General features: G+C 36.8%; 1 protein-coding gene across 1 annotated transcript in view; it reads right to left on the reverse strand.

Moving 5' to 3' along the window:
• Coq8 (ubiquinone biosynthesis protein COQ8, mitochondrial) overlaps window positions 1-22,773 on the reverse strand; it is a 210,537-nt gene that overhangs the window by 21,237 nt on the left and 166,527 nt on the right. Inside the window, exon 12 of the mRNA XM_090398930.1 lies at window positions 2,590-2,742. Within this exon, the coding sequence (XP_090255056.1) occupies window positions 2,590-2,742 (153 nt within the window). The remainder of the gene's footprint in view (window positions 1-2,589; window positions 2,743-22,773) is intronic.

A 22,773-nucleotide genomic window follows, 5' to 3' on the forward strand; every position in this document is an offset into this window, starting at 1 on the left:
ATTGATATTTTTCAATATACTGAGTACCACCAGTTCATCTACCTCAATGCTCACATCAGTCTCTGTAACCTCAGTAACTGCAGTCACCACCTGGATAATATACCTTACAAAGTGATCACTTAGTAACTGATCTCTTTCTTCTGCTTCTGTCACTTTCCTATCATTTCTTTAACTTGCTACATAGTGAAAAAACTCTTTTGGATTTACTTTGGCCTGTTTAGTTAATTTTCTGTCAAAATCTGATTTAGCCTTCCTTACCACACTAGTTACCCTTCTCGCTTGTGCTTTATATTGCTCATGGACATGCTGATCACCTTGTTGTTTATATTCCTTCCACAATGCTCTCTTTTTTTGCAGCTGCTGCTTTAAATTGCTTGTCATCCAATTAATCAATACTCAGTTTATCCTACTGACCCTGGATATGTACTCTGATACTGCCTTGCTCAAACAATCCTTGGCTGCTCCCCATGCATTAATGACATTCATTCCATGTAGTTACTTTTGTGATGGCAAAAGTTGCCTCCTAAGTTTTTCATAATTGCCAGCTTTGTAGTTCTGCATAAACCCTTTCGTGACTGAAACTTCCACATGTTGAGCAACCTCCCAGGGCAAGACTGCATGGTCACTACCATAGTTATAGATAGATTTTCTGATGCTATTACTAGATCTGGCACACTCAAACCTTGGTCTGTATCACACATGCCGTTTCCATTAATTATCCTTTAGTAACTGTATAAATTCCAATTCCATTTTGCCACGTGTCCTTTCCTCCTTCCTATCTATATCACCATAGCTGAAGTCTTCCATGATTCTTTGGCCTACACTCATTGTGCTAATCTGCTGATGAATGTCATCCACATCTTCTTCCGCTATTAAAAATATATTTTGTCCAATTGGCATCTATCTCACACCAGACACTCAAATGAACCATTTCCATCAGGTTGACAATCTTCCTTAACTTACATTTTTGTTGGATGAGGTTCTTCAGCTATCATTAATAATACTCTTCCTCCTGCCCTATTTCTGCTATCTTCTCAGAAAATAAATATCCATTACATTCTATAGTTATAAGTACATCATTCTCTGACAACCAGGTCTTGCTGATGCCAACAGTTTTTGACCAAGTTGAGCTGACTAATACCAAAAACTCCTCTCCTTTATTTCTGATACTTCTGATGGCATTTGTGTACATGCATTTCAACATCCCATTGAGCATACAGTTATCCTTATATAATATCATTGTCTGCTCATTCAGATTTGATACCTAGGAAACTGCACCCACTTCTTCACAGTCATTCCTGCACTCATATTTATCTATCTCAGAGGTGACTACTTCTGTACAGTCATTCCTGTACTCACACTCATTTATAGCAGGGGTGGCGAGACACATACTTAATTCTTCCCCCTAATATCTCTAGTTTCCCTGGTTTTGTACTTCTAAACTCTCATTGAACAAACTTTCTCCAAGCACCTAAAACTCCAAAACCATTTAAGTGCGGTCCATCAGGCATATACAGGTCCTTACATCCATCCAATTCACTCCACATCTATAAACTGAACGCCATTCCTCCTGCACAATCTTCTCATTGACAATCATGGACCTTCTTCTCAATTCTGTGCTATTATACTGAGGCAGCAAACTCAATCTTTACTTTCTTACTCTTCATTTTGCTTCTTCTAATAACTCTTTCACATCTTCTCTCATTGCATATTTCTCACCTTTCAAATCATTTGTGCCTGCCAAATCAATTAACTCATTCTTTCTTCTGCAAACTTAAAGCTTCACTAACATCCTTTATTTTTGCAACTGGAAAACATGCTTTTGTCACTTAATTAGATTCTAAAACAAGAGCACCCCTTAGCAAATCCATGCTGACCCTTATAGATAACATTATTTTCATCTGCCCAATGCTGTATATGATCTCTCACTAATTTCTCCAAAACCTTAACAACTAGAGGAGAAATACAGACTGGTCCATAGTTTGACACTTCCATTCTACCACCACTCTTACCTTCTTTCCACTCTTTGGACACCTTTCCCCTAGCCAGACTTTCATTGAAAATCCAAGTGAACAGAACTATCAGTTCCTTAGCACATTCTCTTAAAACACATGTAAATTCCCATCCAGTCCCATTGCCTTACTGATATCCAGAGTACTTACTTTTTGTAACATACTCTCCTCTTGCACATCTAGACCTTGAACCCTCCTCATTCCTCTAGTAATAAAACCTACTTTTCTAGATCCCAGTAAAGTGATCATTAAATAACTCTATCATATATTCTGTATCAGCCACTCTACTCCCATTTTTGTCCAACAATGTCATTCCTTCCACAATCATTTCTCCTTGAATGGCAAGCATTTTTAAGTAGAATGATGTGGTTTGATGTAGAATGTTGTCCTCAAGTTTATGCTACTAAAACAATCAAAATGAACTGTTACAGAGGTGACGTATATAAAATATAAGCTTACTTTATTAACACGTATTATAAAAATGTATATGAACATGAAGACTGATGATAATAAAGTATAAATAAAGAGTAGTAAAACACTAATGTTTGCTAATTCATTAAAATAAAAAAATACTTACTTTACTTTCATATCCTGTAAGGAAACCCAGATTAAGTGAAAATTTCAAAACTTCATCTTTGTCTTGATCTGCTGCAGCTTTGATAACATCCATATATTTATCAGTAAATTCTCTGTCAAATGCACGACAAGCACCAAAATCAAGTAACAAAATCTGCAAGAAATTACATAATAGGATATAATTTTTTGAAAAATTCTTATACTCTGATTTTTCACACTGAATGCTAATCAACTAACATACTGCTGAATTTTCCAAATTATCTTAATATCTTATTTGGAATAAAGTATTCAGATTCTTTTGAGTTTAAACAAAAATGGAATTTTAAAGCAATATATAAAAATACTTAAAGTTTAATGAAGGCGAATTACAAGGTTAATTGAGATAATCAACTTCTATATATTTTGCAATTATTATTATTTCTCCCAGATACTGAAAACTTTCCCAATACTGCCTTAAGTCATCCTTCTACGCTTGAAAAGGCAAACTTTATATCCAGAAATATAGTTTAACAATGGGTTTCCCCGCTATCACCTTCAGTAATTAATTTATTTATGGACAACTTTGAGAAAATTTTGGCATAAACACCTTAAAATAATATGCATAGTGGTAATACACAGATGATAATTTATATTAATTATTTGGAAAGATATACTAAAAGACCTTGATAGTTTAATCTGTTTCCTACATAATTTCCTGTAGAGTGCCAGAGGAATGTTTGCCTGGAGGAATGATAGGAAGTGTGACTATGACAATTAAATTAGGTACAAGAGTGGAGGAGATGATTGTGATAGTGGGTACAAATGACTTGAGAGGCAGTGTGAATTAGGTGGTAAGAGATCTGAGGTTCATGCTTGAGTTTGTGCAGAGCTAAGGAGAAGAGCATCAACAAATGGTATGACAGTCAGAATGTGTCAAAAGAGAGAGAGAGAGAGAGAGGCCTGAATTATGTGGAAGTACATTTGAAGACAGAAAGGAACTGTATGCAAAATGGCTTGCACTTGAATGAGGAAGGATGCAGGCATTTGGTGTTATCTGAACAAGTGAGATTGTTGGTGTAGGGAAACTAGAACTATTAGGGTAGATGGTATCAGGGGTGGCCTGTTGTGGGAATAGTCACTTGGGAGAAAACACATGGTATAATGCAGAATCCATTGGAATCTGGATGGAATAATGATAGGTACAGAAACAGGCCACCCCTGATACCATCTACCCTAATAATTCTAGTTTCCCTACACCAACAATCTCACTTGTTCAGATCAATGTGTTGATTCTTCATACTAATGCTAGTATCTGGGATAAAGGAAAAGAACTGGTGGCACTGATAGCCTAGGCCTGCCTAAAGATTATCAGGATCAGTGAAACAAGGTTGATGAAAGATAATTACTGATAGGAATAGAAGTAGTTATACAGAATTTTTTGGCTGGATAAGAAGGGATAAATGTGGTGGCGGTAGAGTACTGCTTATGATAAGTGATGATTTGTGTCTGTTCAGAGTGGAGGATTTGGAGGGCAATGACACTAATGGTTTTGAGGGCATGTGGTGAGATGAAGGTGGGAAAGAGAGGATATTCAGTGGGGTCTTGCTATAAGTCAAGGAGTATTGAGGATGAACAGCAGGAAATGTTTAGGCAGTTGAGCTTGGCAAGTACAAAAAGAATAATTATTATGTGAGTTTTTAACTACAACAGTATAAATGAATGAATATTTTGGAATTCTTGAGAGACAAATGTCTTAGGCACCATGTAATAGAAGGAACGCGAGGTTCAAAGGGTTTGGATTTGGTCATAGCATCAGAAGATCTGACTGTAAAATAGATGCAATCTCATTTAGAGAGAGTGACTAGGTAGTTTTGATTTGTAGGATGAACAGACATGCAGGCATATCAAAGAGAAAGGAATTTATGTGGAATTATAAAGTAGGTGATTATAATAATCTTAGAAACCAATCTCAGGCAGTTCTGTGGATGGAGGAATTGGTAGGGCGAGATATCATCATTACATGGGAACTGGTGAAGAAATATCTATTGAGAGCAATGGCAAGTTGTATACCTAGAGTGAAAAAATAACACAATTTGGTGTAAAGTGGATGACAAACAATAACAAATGGAAACTTCAGGTGTAAAAGATGTATGAAGAATATAGGACTCAGCCCAGGAGAGTGACTAGTATGGCAAGGAAGGCAAAACTGAAATAAGAGAAATGATTGGCCTTGAGATTCAAACAAAATCCAAAGGAATTCTTTTGTTATGTGGCCAAGGAGGAGGAGGAAGAATGAGTGCAGAGTTGTTTAATGAACTCTGCACTCATTAAAGGTTCGAGGTTTTAGAAGTGCAAGAGGAGAGTGTTTCAAATATTGAGTACTCTGGATGTCAGTAGAACAAATGGGACTAGATGGGATTTTGCAACAGGCTTTGAAGGAATGCACTAATGAACTGACAGCTCTGTTGACCTGGCTTTTCAATGAGTATGGCTATGGGAAAGGTACCCAAGGAGTGGAAGGGATTAAAGACAGTGCCATTGCATAAAGGTAGTAAGTAGTAGAAGGTGTGTGAAATTTTTTCTTCACAGACATAAACACACTAATATGTCAGTAGTTAACATATTTGTTTCAACACTGGTAGCTATACAGTGTTAAAATTGGCCAAAGCATTAAAAAAAAAAAACACTTATAAATTGACTAGGATTCAGGAATAAATGTGAGTATGATATATAAGACAACCATAGTAGAGTGCACACAGATTAACACCTGACAAGTGAGAGATTTTTCTGACTGGTGAGCTAGCACAAAAATTTTCAAGCATTGTATATAGGAAGCCAACCTAAGAGGAAGATATACTTTCATGCCACTTCATTTTTTCATCCACAACATAAATCTGGACAATTGAGATACAAGCATCATTAAAGATAATCAGACAAAAACAAAAATATGAACTTAAACTTTTGTTTCAAGAGTTTCTTCAAAATAGCTATTAAAAATGATATTAAACAAATTATTATTCTTCCTCTTTATAGAGCTTTCATCTTGCTTAGTGCAGGGCCCACTATGCTTATGCAACTGTGCGGAAAACCCCAACTGACTTGTTGCAGAGTCTGGCATTTGGGGGGGGGGACAATTTTGATGACTGTAGAAGTGTGTATGTGTGTGTTTTCCCAGGACCAATTTGCTTGTTCTGGGGGACGAAAAACTTGAGTTTCTGGGTGAAAAAATCGTATACTTCCATGAGACCGGCTAACTCACCATTAGTCAAAAGAGACCTGATAAAAGTTCCTCACGTCTTGGATGGGAATCGAATCCAGGTCTTTCTGAGCAAAAGGCTTCATCTACATTGACTGAGCTATGGAGGCTCTAATATTAAACAAATTATTGTTCTCCAAGAAATCTACACATGCTGTCACTGACGTCAAATTTAAAAGTCAGTGGAATCTGTGTGTATTATTATTACTATTTGACACCTCCAGGAAGTCCAAAGACTCATTGAGGCTGGGCACCTGCTCTACAACTCTGTATCCACCATTCCATCACCAACTGATTACAACTACACCAACGCCATCTACCGCCGACCACCACTGGTATTTTCACAGACAATTACAAACATCCATGCCAACGGCAGGATTCGAACCCGCAGCCTTTTGGCTGGAGAGCAGATATGCTATCCACTTGGCCAACCAGACCGGCATATATGTATATATATATCTATATCAAGAATATATCTCTGTGTATATATATCTCAATTTTTAAAATAAGCCAGAACTATTTTCAAACTAGTTCAGATCCTACAGAATTTTCTATATTCTCTAAAGGGCACTGTTCCCTGTCAAAAACACTGGTGTATAAAATACTTTTTTTTTTCTTTTTTTTTTTTTTGTTGATGTAGAAAAGCCTACATTGGTCAAACTGGAATAGGTTTCAAAATCCATAAAAAGAACACCCCTGAGTGATGCTAAATACAAAAATGACAACAAATTGGTCTCATTTACACATTTCTGCAGAATATCAAGAAAGGAATTTGTCATCCACATTTCTGCTGTGTCAAGGATTATTATTATGGGCAACTCCAAGGAGTTCTTAGACTCATCAAGGGAGTCTTGACATCATGTCAAGAACAACTATTCAACATCCACACAGTATCTATCATATTTTGCATTGAACTCATTCACAGTCATGGCACCCACAACAGACTGGCAGCTTATTCCATTCATTCACCACTCTCCAAGTAAAAAACCTAGTTTTAACACCCTTGCCCAGTTTCTATGGATGGCCCCCATAGTCCTCCCACCACCAGTCCTGTTCTGAAAAATATCCTCTGAATTAATCTTATAGAAACCCTTCAGTAATTTGAATGTCTCAATCATATCACCCTTTTTCTGCCTATCGACCAATTTTTGCAACCCACAAATCTTCAACCTGTTCTCATAAGGTTCATTCCATAGACCTGCTATCATCTTGGTCACTCGCCTCTGGATCCTCTCCACCTCCTCCCTATCAAAAAGAAACCCTGGTGCCCAGATCTGGGCACAGTAGTCAAGATGGGGGTCTTATCAAGGCTCGATACAGAGAAACAATAACATACTTGTCTCTGCTCGTCAAAGTATTCTTCAGTAACCAAGTGATTTGATGAGCTGATTTAGCCACTTTTGCAATGTGCCCCCTAAACTTCAAATCCCTATCCACCAACACTCCCAAATCCCTGGCCTTGTCAATCTCCTGGAGAACAGTTCCACCAATGTGGTATACTGATACTAATCTTTTCACCCCAAAATGCATAACCTTAAACTTTGCTACATTAAATTGACATCCATTCTCCTTAGCCCAGTCCTCCAATCTATCCAAATCATCCTGCAAAATTTTGACATCGTGTGCATTCACTATTGCTCTACCCAACTTTGCATCATCAGCAAACAAATGAACAGTTCCTCTCAGATCCTTTCCTATATCGTTAATGAACAAATTAAATAGTAGTGGTCCAAGAACAGAACCCTGCGGCACACCACTAGTCACAGGCCATCTTTTGGACTCTACTCCTGAATAAACTACTCTCTGATATCTCTCCATCAACCACCCTCCTATCCATCTCACCAACCCTGTATCCACCCCCCATATGTTGCAGTTTACTGATTAGAATTTGATGTGGTATCCTGTCAAAGACCTTAGCAAGGTCCAGCAGTATCACTGTAAACCCACTAGCCTTATCCAGTTCAGCCATCACTGTGTTATAAAATGTGAGCAAGTTACTGAGGCATGATCTACCCTTCACAAAACCATGCTGTCCCCCCATACAGTAACCCATTTTCATCTATCCATTCCTGTATTTTTCTCTTGATTACTTTCTCCAAAACCTTGACAACGACTCCTGATATCCTGATCAAGGATCTTCAACAAATCAACCAAAGTCATCATAAACTCATAAGGCATGCTGAACAGAAAGCAGAGCCTTATCCTACATAAGACCTGGAACTCTCAACATGCCTAAGTAACATATTAGACCTGTTTCATGCATTATCCACAGTTATCAAAAATAACTGCTATTAGAGTCCTCAGAGAGTCTATTTTACATTTCTCTGATCTTGTTACCTTCCTACTATCATATGTTAATTTTGCAATATTATTATTAATGCTAATAATGATAATGTAGCAAAACATGCAAAAGTTTCTTGCTATTAAAATATACAAGTGAAAATATGAATCTTAGTAGTTTTAATTGAGTGGTGTCATAGTATATATTATTTTATACTAGTTTATACTATTCTGGCTTTTATATAATTCTTTGTTTCAATATTGAACACATTATGTTATTCAAAATATAGTCTGAAGAGATAATAATAATAACAGTAGTCTGTTTATTTTTTCATTTTTTTTTTAATGTGAAAGGGATATTACTTTTCTATTTCAACATAATCAGTTATATTAACTCAGGTGTGAGATTTATATAACTTATATAAAACAAAAACATTAGCAGGCTTTTAATAACTATATATCACAGACACTTATGGGAGATTCCGTACATGACTAGCTCGATAGTACTATCTTCTACAGACTCATACAATAACTAGTCTATAAGACATGAAATGAAATATCTCTGAGATTTTGAACTGATATTATTATCAGACTGAAAGAAAGATATTGGAATCAACAAAAATTATTCTGAGTTATAGTAATCTCAATACAAACCTTAGTTGTACCTTGTCAGTTACAAGGCCATAACTCTTAATGCACAAATGAGACAATATACAAGTTTATCAATGATAATACATGTAGAACAGTTGGACATGCTATGAATAGCAATCATTCTTGCAATGTTTATATATGTATGACCTTCTCAGTACATCTGCACTTAATGAAGTCCTCCTTCAGTAATAGTTAAAAGTAAGCACTATTCTACACTTAGGAAAGAAGAAATGTTTCTAGAGTTGTGACCACTTGTTTAATGAATATGGCGATGAGAAGCATGTTGAAAGAAAAAGACAAATAATAAAAGAGTCCTCATAATTCAGTTGTTAATAACCATTCTTTAGTCCAAAAGAGGGTCTAAGATACAAAGAACCTGTATAGGGTCATTATAACTGCAGGTGAGTTTGGTCTCATATGGAGGTTGTGACCCTGAAACCTTGGGTTTATCTGAACAATTAACCAATCCAATCCAAACCAACCAACCAACCAAGCAACCAGAGAATAGTAGACTGTTTGGGTAGATGGTTGGTTTGTTAGACAGAATTAATCAACCTGCTATATCATTATTTAAGGTTCTATAATGTTATTTGGCCATGATAAATGATCCATCTAACAAGCTAAAGGAAAGATGAGATAAATAATTTAATTATGGATCAATAGTTTATTAGCTGTAATGAGAACAGGATCTGATCAGTTACAAGTGATTCTATAAAAGTTTATATTTGGGAAGTATTGTGTGTCTGTCAATGAAATTCAGAAACAAACAGAATCAATGCAGTAGAAATATGGGAGTGTGGCAATGCACAAATCATTCAGGTATATTTGGAGGGAGAGCTAGTTAAGAAAGGGTTCAGAGTGTTGGGAAAATGATGAAGATTACAAAAGTTAGAATGTTTATAAAACTTAGAAGGGAAAAAAAAACAACCTTTGAGTACTATTACACCCAAAACCATCCTCGTGGATCTTTTATGTTAATGCACCATTTAGAAACACAAAGATCAAGAACAGGTATCTTTATAAAATGTCAATCATTTTCATCCTATAACCAAATTTATTATTGAGAAAAATCACAAGGATTAACCTTTTTGAATGTTCACTTCAATCATGCCATTGATGGTTCTTTTTCCAAACCAGTCCACTGCTCATTATCCATCCTAAAGATATGCAATAATTAAATCTCTATTAACAAAATGAAATCTAAAGATTTTTAATATTGTATGTGAAAGTCCTTGAAGATACTCAAGAAGTTTCAGCTTAAGGCTATCTTCAAATTTATCAATGAAATAATGAAATCCACCAGCTATTTATTTCCTCACCACCACCAAATGTTTGTCACGTCTCCTATGCTCTTGCAACTTATGCACATATGGTCAAACAGAATATTTGGTTGAGAAGGGAATCTCTAAACATCAGCATTAGTTTGGTTAATTCAATCTCATATGCATGGATTAGTCCATGCATGGAGTTGACACCAGCTATAAGATTGTTTGGAATAAAAACAAACTGTTTCATTGTATCATTAAATACTAGTCTTTTAAAAGAAAGTTCCGAACCTTGCTATATTGTCTGAATCTTAATCACTACAATGCACTATTCCATTCCTAAAGTTTAGGAAACTGTAATAGTTTTTTCCTTCGAGTTTTTAATAGTGTTTCTAGAACCTCCATAGCTTAGTCAGCATAGACAAAGTCTTTTGGTCGGAAAGACTTGGGTTCGATTCCCTTGTATGACATGAGGAACCTTTATCTGGTCTCTTTTGACTAAAGATGAGTTCAGAGGTCTTATGGAGATAGAGTTTTGCACTCGGAAACTTGGGTTTTTCACCCCTCAGAACAAGCAAACCGGCCCTGTGAACATACATGGATCTACAGTCACAACACATACTTAATTTAAGAGATATAAGGAATTAAATACATACTTAATCCCTCATTAAGAGGGCTCAACCAGTCAGGAGAGGAAAGGGGAGGATGGGAACCATATGAAATAAATAAATAATATTCCTAATATAAACATGATGGAATCTGAAAAAAAAAAAAAAGTTATTGTTACAGCATATAGTGATAATCTTGCATCTGAATTTCCTATTGTTCTTAGTTTTAATATACAGATGATGTTTTGTGTGTTACTGAAAGTGAAATGAAATATATTAATTCAAATTATTAAAGAGTTTATCCTTTTCACTTTGGTTGTGTTTCTTTTCAAGGTTATTATGAAAAACCATCTCAGATTTTTGAGATAACAAAAATTCGCACAGTCCTGTTTATAAATTTGTCACAGAGTAAACAAAATCTCTCCCAGGCAACAACACTCCCCTCCTTTATATATATATATATATAAAAAAAAATCAGATTTCATAATAAAGTTTCAACTAACCCACTAAATATGAGGCATGTCCAGAAACTAAGTTCTGATTGATTGTAAATGCATGAAATGACATTTTCAATATTACTTTAACGTCAAAGGTTTACATAAACTGTCATCTAATTTTCTACATTTTATTATTATTACGGACTACTGCACTTCATGGAGTCCTTAGACTGATCAAGAGAGGCCCTACACATCATGCCAAGCACTACCCAAAATTTGTGCAGTATCCATCACACTTTTCTTTGAACTCATTCACAGTGACAGCACACACAGCTGACTCTGTAACCTATCCACTCATTCACCACTCTCCAAGCAAAAAAAAAAAAAAAAAAAAAAAAAAAAAAAAAAAAAAAAAAATCCAGCTCTAACAACCTTGCTGACCACACTCTTGCTCACTTTCCAAGGATGACCCACAGTTCTCCCACCACCAGACCTATTCTGAAAAATTTCCTCTGTAATAATCTTGTAAAAAACCCTTCAGTAATTTGTGTCTCAATTATATCACCTCTCTTCTGCCTGTCAACCAATTTCTGTAACCTGCCAATTTTCATCAACTTGTTCTCGTAAGGTTCATTCCATAGGCCTGCTACCATCTTGGTCACTTGCCTCTGGATTTTCTCCACCTCTTCCTCATTGCCAAGAAATCCAGGTGACCAGATCTGCACACAGTACTCAAGATGAGGTCTTATCAAGGCTCTCGATAAAGAGCAATAATAACCTGCTTGTCTCTGCTTGTCAAAGTATTCTTCAGCAACAAAGTAATCTGATGAACTGCTTTAACCAATTTTGCTTTGTGACCTCTAAACTTTAACTCCCTATCCACTAACATTCCCAAATCTATGGCTTTCTCAATTTATTAGAGTACACTTTGCCACATTAAACTGACATCCATTCTCCTTTGCCCAGGCAGTCTATCCAAATCATCCTGCAAAATTTAACATAATCTCTATTAACTATTGCCCTACCCAATTTTGCATAATCAGCAAACAACTGAACAGTTCCTCTCAGATTCCTTCCTATATCAAATTAATGTACAAATTAAATAGTAGCAACCCAAGAACAGAATCTGTGGAAGGCCTTCTTCTGGACTCTACTCTGGAATAAACTACTCTCTGATATCTCTTCAACAACCATTCATTCTCTTATCACTTCACCAGCTTTATACCAATCCCCATGTGCTGCACTTTATTGATTAGAATTCCATGCAGTATCCTGTCAAAGGTTTTTGCAAAGTCCAGCAGTCTCACTGTAAACCTTTATCCAATTCAGCTGTCACTGTATTATCAAATGTGAGTGAGTTACTGAGGCATGACCTACCCTTCACAAAACCATGCTGTCCCCCAAACAATATCCCATTTCCGTCTACCCATTACTGCATTTTGCTTTTGACCAACTTCTCCACTACCCTGACAATGATTCCTGATACGCTGATCGGTCAATTATTTGCTACATCAGTCTTGGAGCCTCCTTTATGCAATGGAACCATTTTCCTCTTTTTCCACCCCCGTTGGGACTAACCAAGAGCTGAGACTTAGATTAAACAATGTGGTCAAAGGCACTGACAATTCCCTAGCACCTTCACGTAAAACTCAAGCTGATATACTACCTAATCCCATAGCTGTATTCACATCAAGATTCTGTAATATGCTATGTACCTGCATTTCATTTACTTCAGTTTCCACATAAGTCTTTGCCTCTCTCTCTCTCTCTCATTACTGCTCCACCTGGATAATATATTCTTGTAAGTGTCCACTTAGTAATTTTACCATTTCAACTGATTCAGTTACGTTCCTACCATTATCACTCATTAAAATCATTCTGCCATAAACATTCTTCCTTTTATTTGCAACATATTGAAAGAACTCTTTGTGATTACCTTTGGTCGGCACTGCTAATTACCATTCATACTCTGCTTTTGGCTTTCTTACCACACTAGTTATCCTTCTATCCTGTGCTTTGTACTGCTCATGTGCCTGTGGTTACCTTTCTCCTTGAATTTCCTTGATCAGTTTTTCTTCTTTTGTAGCTCCAACTTAATGATGATATTCATCTATTTAACTCCCACTTGATTTATTCTCTTGATTCTAGGTATGCAGTCTGCCATTACCTCCCTCAAACGCTCCTTTACCAAAACCATGCTGTCCCCAAACAGTATCCCATTTCCATCTACCCATTACTGCATTTTGCTTTTTACCAACTTCTCCACTACTCTGACAATGATTCCTGATATGCCGATCGGTCAGTTATGTCACTTTCCATGCATTATCAATATCCAGCCCTTGAATTTCATATGTCATGGCACTGATCTAAGCAATCTCCTAAGCTTGTCATACTTACCAGCCCTGTAATTCCCCATATATGCTCTCTTAACTGAAAATTCCACACATTTAGCCACCTCCCAGGTCAAAACCATATGATCACTCTCACCAATTGGTGGCAACGTGGTCATATTGGTTATAGGCAAATTCCCTGATGCAATTATTAGATCTAGCACTCTGAAATCCCTAGTATATTCTATTACATGCTGCTTGAGGTAATTATTCCTTAGTAGCTGCATAAATTCCATTTCCTTCCTGATATTGCACGTGTGTCTTCTCCTCCTTCCAGTCTATGTTCCCACAGTTGAAATCCTCCATAATAATTATCCACCCTCCACTCATTTGTTAATGCATACTATTCCCATCATCTTTTCCATCCCATGGTCCATAGAAGCATCTGACTGTATATTTTGTTCTGCTAGTCTCTATCTCACACTAGATAACCTCAAATGTGCTATTTTCACTGACCTGCAGTTGAACTTCTACTATCTCTGGTTGCAGTTCATTGGCTATCATCAATAACACTCTTACTCGCCCCCACCCCCATTATTTTCTCTCTATCCTCCCCGAACACAATATACCCTTCATATTCTATCCCACTAACTATATTATTTTCTGTCAGTCATGCCCCACTAGTGCCAATAACCTTTGCCCAGGATAAACTAATCAATGCCTAAAACTCCTTCCTCTTGTTCTGAATGCTCCTGGCATTAATATACAAGCGCAAAATCTCCTTAGTTAACTATCCTATTCTGTTTTTTTACCAGCAGTACTAACTTAAGCATTTCATGCACATTCTTAAACTCAGCTGCCTCACTGATATCTGCTTACCCACTCAACAGTTCCCCCCCCCCTCCAAAAGCTCTAGTTTCCCTGATTTTGCACATCCACTTTCATTTTATTCCTCTTCTTCTTAGTGTTCGTATTGATTTGAGGCAGGGTCCGCTCATGTGCACTGCTTCCTCTATCTTGCATGGTCTTGGGCACTTCTACTGTTGATATTTCTGTGCGCATGTCTTTAGTTAGGCAGTCAAACCAATGTGTCTCTGTTGGCCTCTTGGTTGTTGACAGTAAGCCTCATGGCCGATTTTGCCACAGAGTTTTCATTGCCATGTAGAAAGCGGCTGTACAATCTTAGGTATAGTCTCTTTCATCTTCTCTGTTATTGGTGTGATGCTGGATATTGTATAGGTCAGTGTTTGGTATTTGGTCGAGTCTGGTGACGTCAAGTGCCCATCTCAGCATTTTTCATTTCCAGATATGGAGGATTTGCTCGTGTTTCTTTGTTGTTGGCCAGCATTCTGCTCCATATATGGCTACTGGTCTAATGACTGTTCTATAAATCTTTGATTTTAAGTATAGTGGGATCTTCTTATCACAAAGAACTCCAGTGACTTATTGCTACTTCATCCAGGCAGCACTGGCTCAGGCTGCAGCATCTGTTGTTGTATTGCTATTTGAGCTAATGCTGAACCCTAGTGCTTTTTGAATCAGGTGCATTTGTTCAGCTCCATGCCATCCATTGTGAGTGCGCCATCAGTTTGGTCATCTCTACCCTTGCATATATTCTGTCTTCTTGATGCTAAGCCTCATTCCAAACTCATACAAGTGAGTTTTCCATTTCTGCACGAGATGTTAGAGTTCATTTTGTGATGTAGTGCTAAGTATTAAATCATCAGCATGTAATAATGTCCAGGAATGTGTCTTCTGAATATCTTTGGTTATGGTGTCCATACAAAGGATGAAGAGCAGGGGTGAGAGGGCAGATCCAACTCCTACATTTATTCGGAAAATGTCAGAGTTTCCTGCAGCGCAATGTACTGTGCTCGTGACATTTTGATATAGCATTTTTGTGCATTGCACATAGGCCTCAGGTACATAACGTGTTCTCAATGCCATCCAAGTAAGATTGTGTGGTATACGGTCAAATGCTTTTCCAGATCTAAGAAAGCCACGTGTATGTTTTTCTTCTTTTCTGGATGTTTCTCCGTTAAGAGCCGAATGGCATGGATTGCGGCTGTTGCTCCACAATTTTTAATGAATCCACACTGATTTGGTGAGATATTGATGATGGCTCTAAGGCACGCATAGAGCATCTGTTTGAAAATCTTCATTGTATGGCAAAGTAACTGAACGGATTGTAGTTTGAGCAGTACCAATGTCCCCCTTGCCCTTCCAGATGGGAATTGTTACACTGATTAGCCAGACTGATGGTATTTCATTTTCGTTTATGATCTTGTTAAACAGCATTGTTAGCTATTGTGTTCTTTGTGGTTTGAATAGCTTCCAGATTTCAGCTAGTATATCAGCTAGGCCAGTGGCCTTATTCTTTTTCATTTGATGGACTGCAGTATGTATTTCATCAGTGCTGATAAAGGGCACAGGTCCAAAGACTGCTGTGGCTGTTTGCAATGGTGGGTGTGGGAACTCTTTATTACTGATCTTATCAAAGTAGTTTCACCAATGATGTAATATATCTTTCGATGTCTGCAGGGTCTTTCCGTTTTCATCTTTGATGTTCATAATGTGCCCTAAGTCTTGTGTACAATGTATCCACTTTCACTTCATTCAACAACATTTTTCCCAGATGCTGAACACAAATCCATTCAGATGCAAACCATCCTTCTTGTATAAGTCTTTTTGCCCATCAAACTCACTCCACACATCCAGAAACTCCACATTATTCCTCCTGCATAATGTGAAGTTTATTGTATGCATTGGGTCATTCGCTATTATGGCCCTCCTTTTCAGCTCATCTCTCTTATACTACAGTAACAGACTCACTATCTTAACTTTCTCACTCTTTTCTTTTGCTACTTTCAGTAATTCTTTCATGTCTTCCCTCATGACATATTTTTCTCCTTTCAAATCATTCGTTCCAGCCAAAACAATCAACTCTTTCATTTTACCCTTTTGTGCTCTAATAGTCTCAATAACATTATTAATTTTTGCACTTGGGAAGCAGAATTTTGTCAATCTCTCACCAATCACACCTCTTATAATAGAAATGCCGTACCAGACTCACTCCTTGATTTTTCCTTCTCTCTTAGTCAAGCATTCCTTTCCCTTTTCTTGCATTATATTTGTCCCTTAGATAGAGATATTTCTCATATTAGGGCACAAAGAACACATTATATGATAACAGTAATTAACTTCAATGAATGAAAGTACAGATATTTCATACTGAAAATAACAGTACATCATTAGTATGCAGAAACAAGCAAATCAAAGAAATGGGAATACAAGGTACATACAACAATCAGTTTACCATTTAAAAATTGTTGCTGCATGCTAGAAATTAATATATTAAAAAATAATATTAAAACTATTTTTGATGGTTACATAAAATGAGAATATTAGGGCACAAGTTTTTGTATCCCCGCCTTGAAGTAGTCTGTTCCTAGTGTTTGACCTACATGGCTGTCTTCATGTCATCATTACTGTTGAACTGTTCAGCTGTTAAAAATCTCTTCAAGTGGACAAAAAGATGAAAGTTATTGTTGTGAATCAAAACAACTCCAGAGTTGAGGAGGTCTTATCTTTTGTTTCAAATAGACTGCCACAATTTTTTCAAGTCACAGTAAACATCTGCATCAGAACCCAATTTCAGCAAAGAATTGCTGAAATTCATCTGCAGTGTTGTCAAGGACACTGTGACTAGACACTGGAAAAGTCACTGGGGTCTGACAAGTCACAGCACACCATGTTCTGTACTGATGGAAAGCAGAGAGTTTGGAAGGAGCCCCATCAAGCAATGAGCTCAGCTTGCCTTGTCAACACAATTCAAGGTTCTGAGGTGGTGTCATGGTGTCGAGCATGTTCTGTTGATATGCAACAGATTTGCTGATACTGCTGGAAGGTTGGGGATCCTCCAAGGAATATCTGAACATTGCTGGCAATCAAGTCCATCCCATAATGTTGACTTTTTTTTTTTTTTTTTTAATCTAACAGGCGAAGGTTGTTTCGTGGACAACAATGCTACTTCCCATAGCGTAAGAATTGTTCAGCAGTGGTTCAATGAGCATGATAGTGACCACCACCTTCCCTGGCAACCCCAAAGCTTCGATCTGAACCCAATTGAGAAGGTATGGGACATGTTAGAAAAACAAATCTGGGAGCAAAGTCCTCCTCCATCAAATCTGAGCCAGTAACCTAGTATGTTGTAGATACAATCCAACACCTGGTGGAATCTATGCCAAACAGCATATGTGCTGTAATTCTGGTTAAAGGAAGTCTAACAAGGTATTAAATAAAAGTTTCTAATTCGATGGCCAGTATGTGTATTATCTAGGAAAATCATTCCCACTATACTATGAACAGCCCTCCCCGTGAGGCATCTCCACTCTTCTGCCAGAAAAATATGAGAAAAGCCCTCATTACTATAGATACCAATAAATCTACTGTTCTAGATGGTGTTCCTCCAACTATGCTGAAAACGTATGTTCCAGAATAAATGCCTATCTTGCACAGCTTATACAAGCAGTTATACTCATCTTATCAACTTCATGATTTGTATCAGTAGTGTACGAAAAGTTCATGACCTGACAATGGTGCCTGAATCATCAAACTTTTTTCAGAATCATAACTCTTTTTTAGCATGAAAATATGAAATGTCATAATCATCTGTTACATAGTTTTTGTTCAGTAGCTCATCTGTGTTGCATTTTTAAAAAAAAAAAATGGAAACAGCCAGCCAGCTTCATGGCTGTCATTAATTATTTCATAAAGAAAGGTATGATACCAACATGGAATACTATGAGATCATTTGCTCCTTCATTTTGATGGTAAGAAGTGGGCAGTGTTTTCTATTTAAACATGGCAGAGAATTTGGAAGATGACACTTGCAGTGGATGACTGTCCACAAAAAACAAATAAAAAAACTACCAAAAAAAAACAAAAACAAAAAAAAAACAATGGTGTTGAAAGACTACTGAATTAAAGTGTGAAAGACTGGTGAAGCTGTAGGCATCTCAGCCGAACAGGTGCACTATATCCTTATGGAAGAACTGAGTATGTTAAAGGTGTTTACAAGGTGGGTGCCATGTTTTTCAACACTGGAACATAAACACGCCAAATTTCAAAAGAGTGTTTGTTGTTTTTATGAAGAATTCATCCAAATTTCTGAGATTTTGTGACTATATTTGGATTCTCCACTACCAGAGATGAAAGTACAGTAAGAACAATGGAAACATCCCAAATCTCCACCTAAGAAGACAAAGCCAGTTCTATTGGCTAGTAAAGTCATGGTGTCAGTCTACTGGGATTCTGAGGGTACATAATGATGATTGGTTATCACCAAAAGGGCCAAATACAATAAACAGAGAGTATCATGCAAAACTACAACAACAGTTGTACAAAAAAAAAAAAAAAAACATGAGAAAAGGACAGGCATGGCCAAGAGAAAAGGTACAGTTTCAGCACAACAATGCACTTTATACATCCACAACTGAAGTGGCCAAACTTTATGAACTTGACTTTGAATTGTTGCTGCACCATCCCATTATTTGACTGATATGGCTCTGTCAAACCTCTTTCTATTCCTGAAACGGAAAAATTTCTTGAAAGATTTATGTTGATCTTGACAAATTACTAATAAGGATGGTTTAACAGCACAGTACCAAATTCGGATAGTAATATGCTGTTAAAGTAAAGGGAATACAGGATAGATACTATGATTAATTACATGAAAAATTTAGATAATTAGGAACTTTGTATCAACAATTATCATACGAATTAGTTTGTCATCTGTTAGAACTCCAATACCATCAGTAAAAATATAATATTTTGGTCTTTTAAGGTACTTCTAATGGCATTAATCCATCTAAATCATGGTCTTCCTCTGGATCTATCAGCACTACCCTGGCATCAAACATCTGTTTTGCTAACCTTTCTTCTCTATTCTGTTAAAGTGACCATACATACCACTTGAAATTATCTCTAATTATGCATTCCTAAATGCTAACATTGTCAAGTTCTTTCCTAATATCTTCATTTTTCATATCATTTTGTCACTGATTGATTGCTTCGCTCTGATTTTTCTTGAAAATTTCTTTCATCAAATGTTTTATTTCTGCCCCCAGCTCTCAGATCCTTGTATACAGTTACTTTAATGTTTTGACTAATTTATTCAGTTGATTCCCATACTAGCTTTTCTAATTCCATATTTAATTTTCCATTTCCACTAAAAATTGTTGAAATATTATTCTATAAGTTCTCTATTGAGAATACAGTTGAAGTTTTCTGCTCCTGCCTTTCTTGCTGATTTTCAAACCAAATATATTACAACAGTTATTCTTAAGAAATTTTGAAGACTTGTACTAGAAAAGTATTTATTTAAGAATATAATGAAACAGTAGGGGGTGCTTAAGGGTCAAAGCTGTATAACTGAGAGAAGATCTCCACATAGCCTTTAAAGGAATGCGGAGAACCGACCAGGGCTTCTGACCTAATGTCCAATCCTCACCTTCTCGTGGTGCACATTGTTGGGTATCTACTTTGATACTGAATGAACGAGGATGGGCTGGCAATTTGGGATTTAGCCGACCAAATTGTATTCTTATTGGTTAAACCAAAATAAAAAATCATGGTACAACATGACAAAATTTCATGCCGGCTGGGGCGTCGCCCGGTTAAACAAGGCCCCCGTTGTTTTCGCCAGGGAACCAGGGCGAACAGCGAAAAGTCAGCTACTGGAACAAATCTGAAAACAAACCCCAACTCAACATCACCAGAGTTAAAGATCAGTACTATCAACGTAAGAAGCCTGAATGGCAAAGAAATGGAGCTAGCTGAGGAATTAGATTCGACATAATAGGGGTGACTGAAACAAAAAAGACCAAAACTGGTGAGATCTTTCTGAGCAATGAATACAAAATGTTATATTCAGGCAATGACAATCAAGGAAAAGAAGGAGTAGCCATAGTATTCAACACAAAATATGAGGCTAATCTTCTTGAATGGCAGTCAGTCTCAAGAAGAGTAATGTGGGCAAATATGAGAATGGGGAACTGGACAATGAGACTTATTTGTGCCTATGGTCCCACAGAAGGTTCTACTAAGGTAGAAGTGGAGGAATTTTTTGAGGCTTTAGAAAAAGCAACTGACACAATGAAAAAGGAAAAGTTGGTCCTTGTTGGGGATCTAAATAGTAGAGTAGGAAATGATTATGAGACATACAAAAATATTTTGGGAAAATTTGGAGAAAAGAGCAAAGCTAATAATAATGGCAAATATCTGTTGGATTTCTGCTCAGGACATGGCCTGGTTATTACTAACACCATGTTCCAACATAAAAATGTGCACAAATTCACATGGAGAGAAGAGGCTAGGAATAAGAAAAGTCTCATTGACTATGTTATTGTTGATAGTGATGTTCTCTCCCTGGTGCAGGACACCAGAGTGTACAGAGGATTTGAAATTGGAAGTGATCACTATTTAGTCTTGAGCAGGATAAAACTGGATTTCATATTGAAAAGAATAACATGTAAGAAAGTTTTAAAGTGAATAAAAGTTGAGCAGCTCTCAGATGTGAACTGTAGACTAAAATACAGAAATATTATTGAAAAGAAAATGAAAGAGTATGAGAACAGGAATCAAACCTTGGAGATTCAGTGGCAAACTCTGAAGGAAACATTGATTGATTCTGCCAGAGAGGCATGTGGTGAGGTTCTGTGCAAGGATAAAAAAATCAGAACTCCCTGGTGGACACAGGAAGTTAAAGAGGCAGTGAAGGAAAAGCAGAAAGCATATCAAAAGTTCCTGGCAAATAAGTCAGCTTTTACTCTTACAGAATACAGAGACAAATGTAAGAAAGCTAAACAGTGTGTAAAACTAGCTAAACAAAAGTCATGGGAGGACTTTGGCAAGAATATAGAAAATAAATATCAAGAAGGTGGCAAAATATTCTGGAGGTTGTTGAAGAAGCTTAGGAATGGAGGAAAGAGTGCTGTAAAAGGAATTAGAGATGATAAAGGTGAAATGAAAACAGGAGAAAAAGATATCCTTGAAGTATGGAGTAATTACTTTGAAAAACTGCTAAATGAAACAAGCAGTGATGACAGCACAGTGATAAAAAACACTGACCAGGCATGCAGTCGGGAATACATATCCATACTTGAAGTAGAAAAAGCCATCAAAAGCTTGAAATGCTGAAAGGCAGCAGGAGTAGATGATATTTGACCAGAAATGCTGAAGTATGGTGGTATAAGAGTCTTACAGTGGCTGCACTGCATAGTTCAGAAAGCCTGGACAGAGGGACGAATTCCCGATGATTGGAGTAGAGCTCTCATAGTACCCATATATAAAAAGGGAAATAAAACTGAATGTGAGAATTACAGAAGTATTTCCCTACTGAGTGTTCCTGGCAAGATCTATGCAAGTATACTTGAGAAACGGTTGAGAAGAATTGTGGAAGAAAAGCTTGGTGAAGAACAAGCTGGATTCAGGCCAAATAGAGGCTGTCAGGATCAGATCTTCACTTTACGACAAATAGTCGAGAAAGCATGGGAATATAACAAAGATCTGTATTTAAGTTTTGTCGATTTGGAAAAGGCATATGACAAGGTGCCAAGAGAGAAGCTATTCAATACGCTGCAGTTATATGGTGTCAATGGGGCATTATATCAAGCAATACTTAGTCTTTATTTGAGTTGTGAGTCAGCAGTTAGAATTGAAGGAAGTACAGGAAGATGGTTTAATGTTAAATCTGGTGTGAGACAAGGATGTACATTATCCCCTCTGTTATTCATTATCTATATGGATCACATTATGAAGGAATGTGGTATTAAACCTGATATCAAAATTGGAGATGTTAATATCAGCTCTTTGCTTTATGCGGATGATGTTATACTTCTAAATAAATCCGCTACAAGTCTGCAAGATTCTCTGACTAAACTGAATAGTTGTTGTAATAGATATGGTATGAAGGTCAGCAATAAAAAGAGAAAGACAATGAAAATAGGTAGAATCATTGAAAATGTCAACTGTGTTGTGAATGGAGAACCTGTGGAACAAGTAAAACATTTCAGCTACTTAGGCACAATTTTTACTGAAGATGGTAGACTAAATATAGAAATAGACAACAGAATCAGCAAAGCTGGTATGGTGGGAAGTCAATTGAATAAATTCATATGGAATAAGAAAGAAATTAGTCGGAGCACTAAATTAGCTGTATACAAGACAGTGTTCAAACTAGTTTTAACTTATGGATCTGAGAGCTGGGTCAGAAGTAAAACACTTGACCAAAGACTAGAGACCGCAGATATGAGAGTCCTGAGAAAGATTAGAGGCGTGAACAGATGGCATCAATGGCAATATCATATTAAAAATGAGG

The sequence above is a fragment of the Typopeltis vanoorti genome, chromosome 1 (genome assembly GCF_054136105.1).
Source record: "Typopeltis vanoorti isolate ZY-2024b chromosome 1, IOZ_Tvanoo_1.0, whole genome shotgun sequence".
Classification (NCBI taxonomy): domain Eukaryota; kingdom Metazoa; phylum Arthropoda; class Arachnida; order Uropygi; family Thelyphonidae; genus Typopeltis; species Typopeltis vanoorti.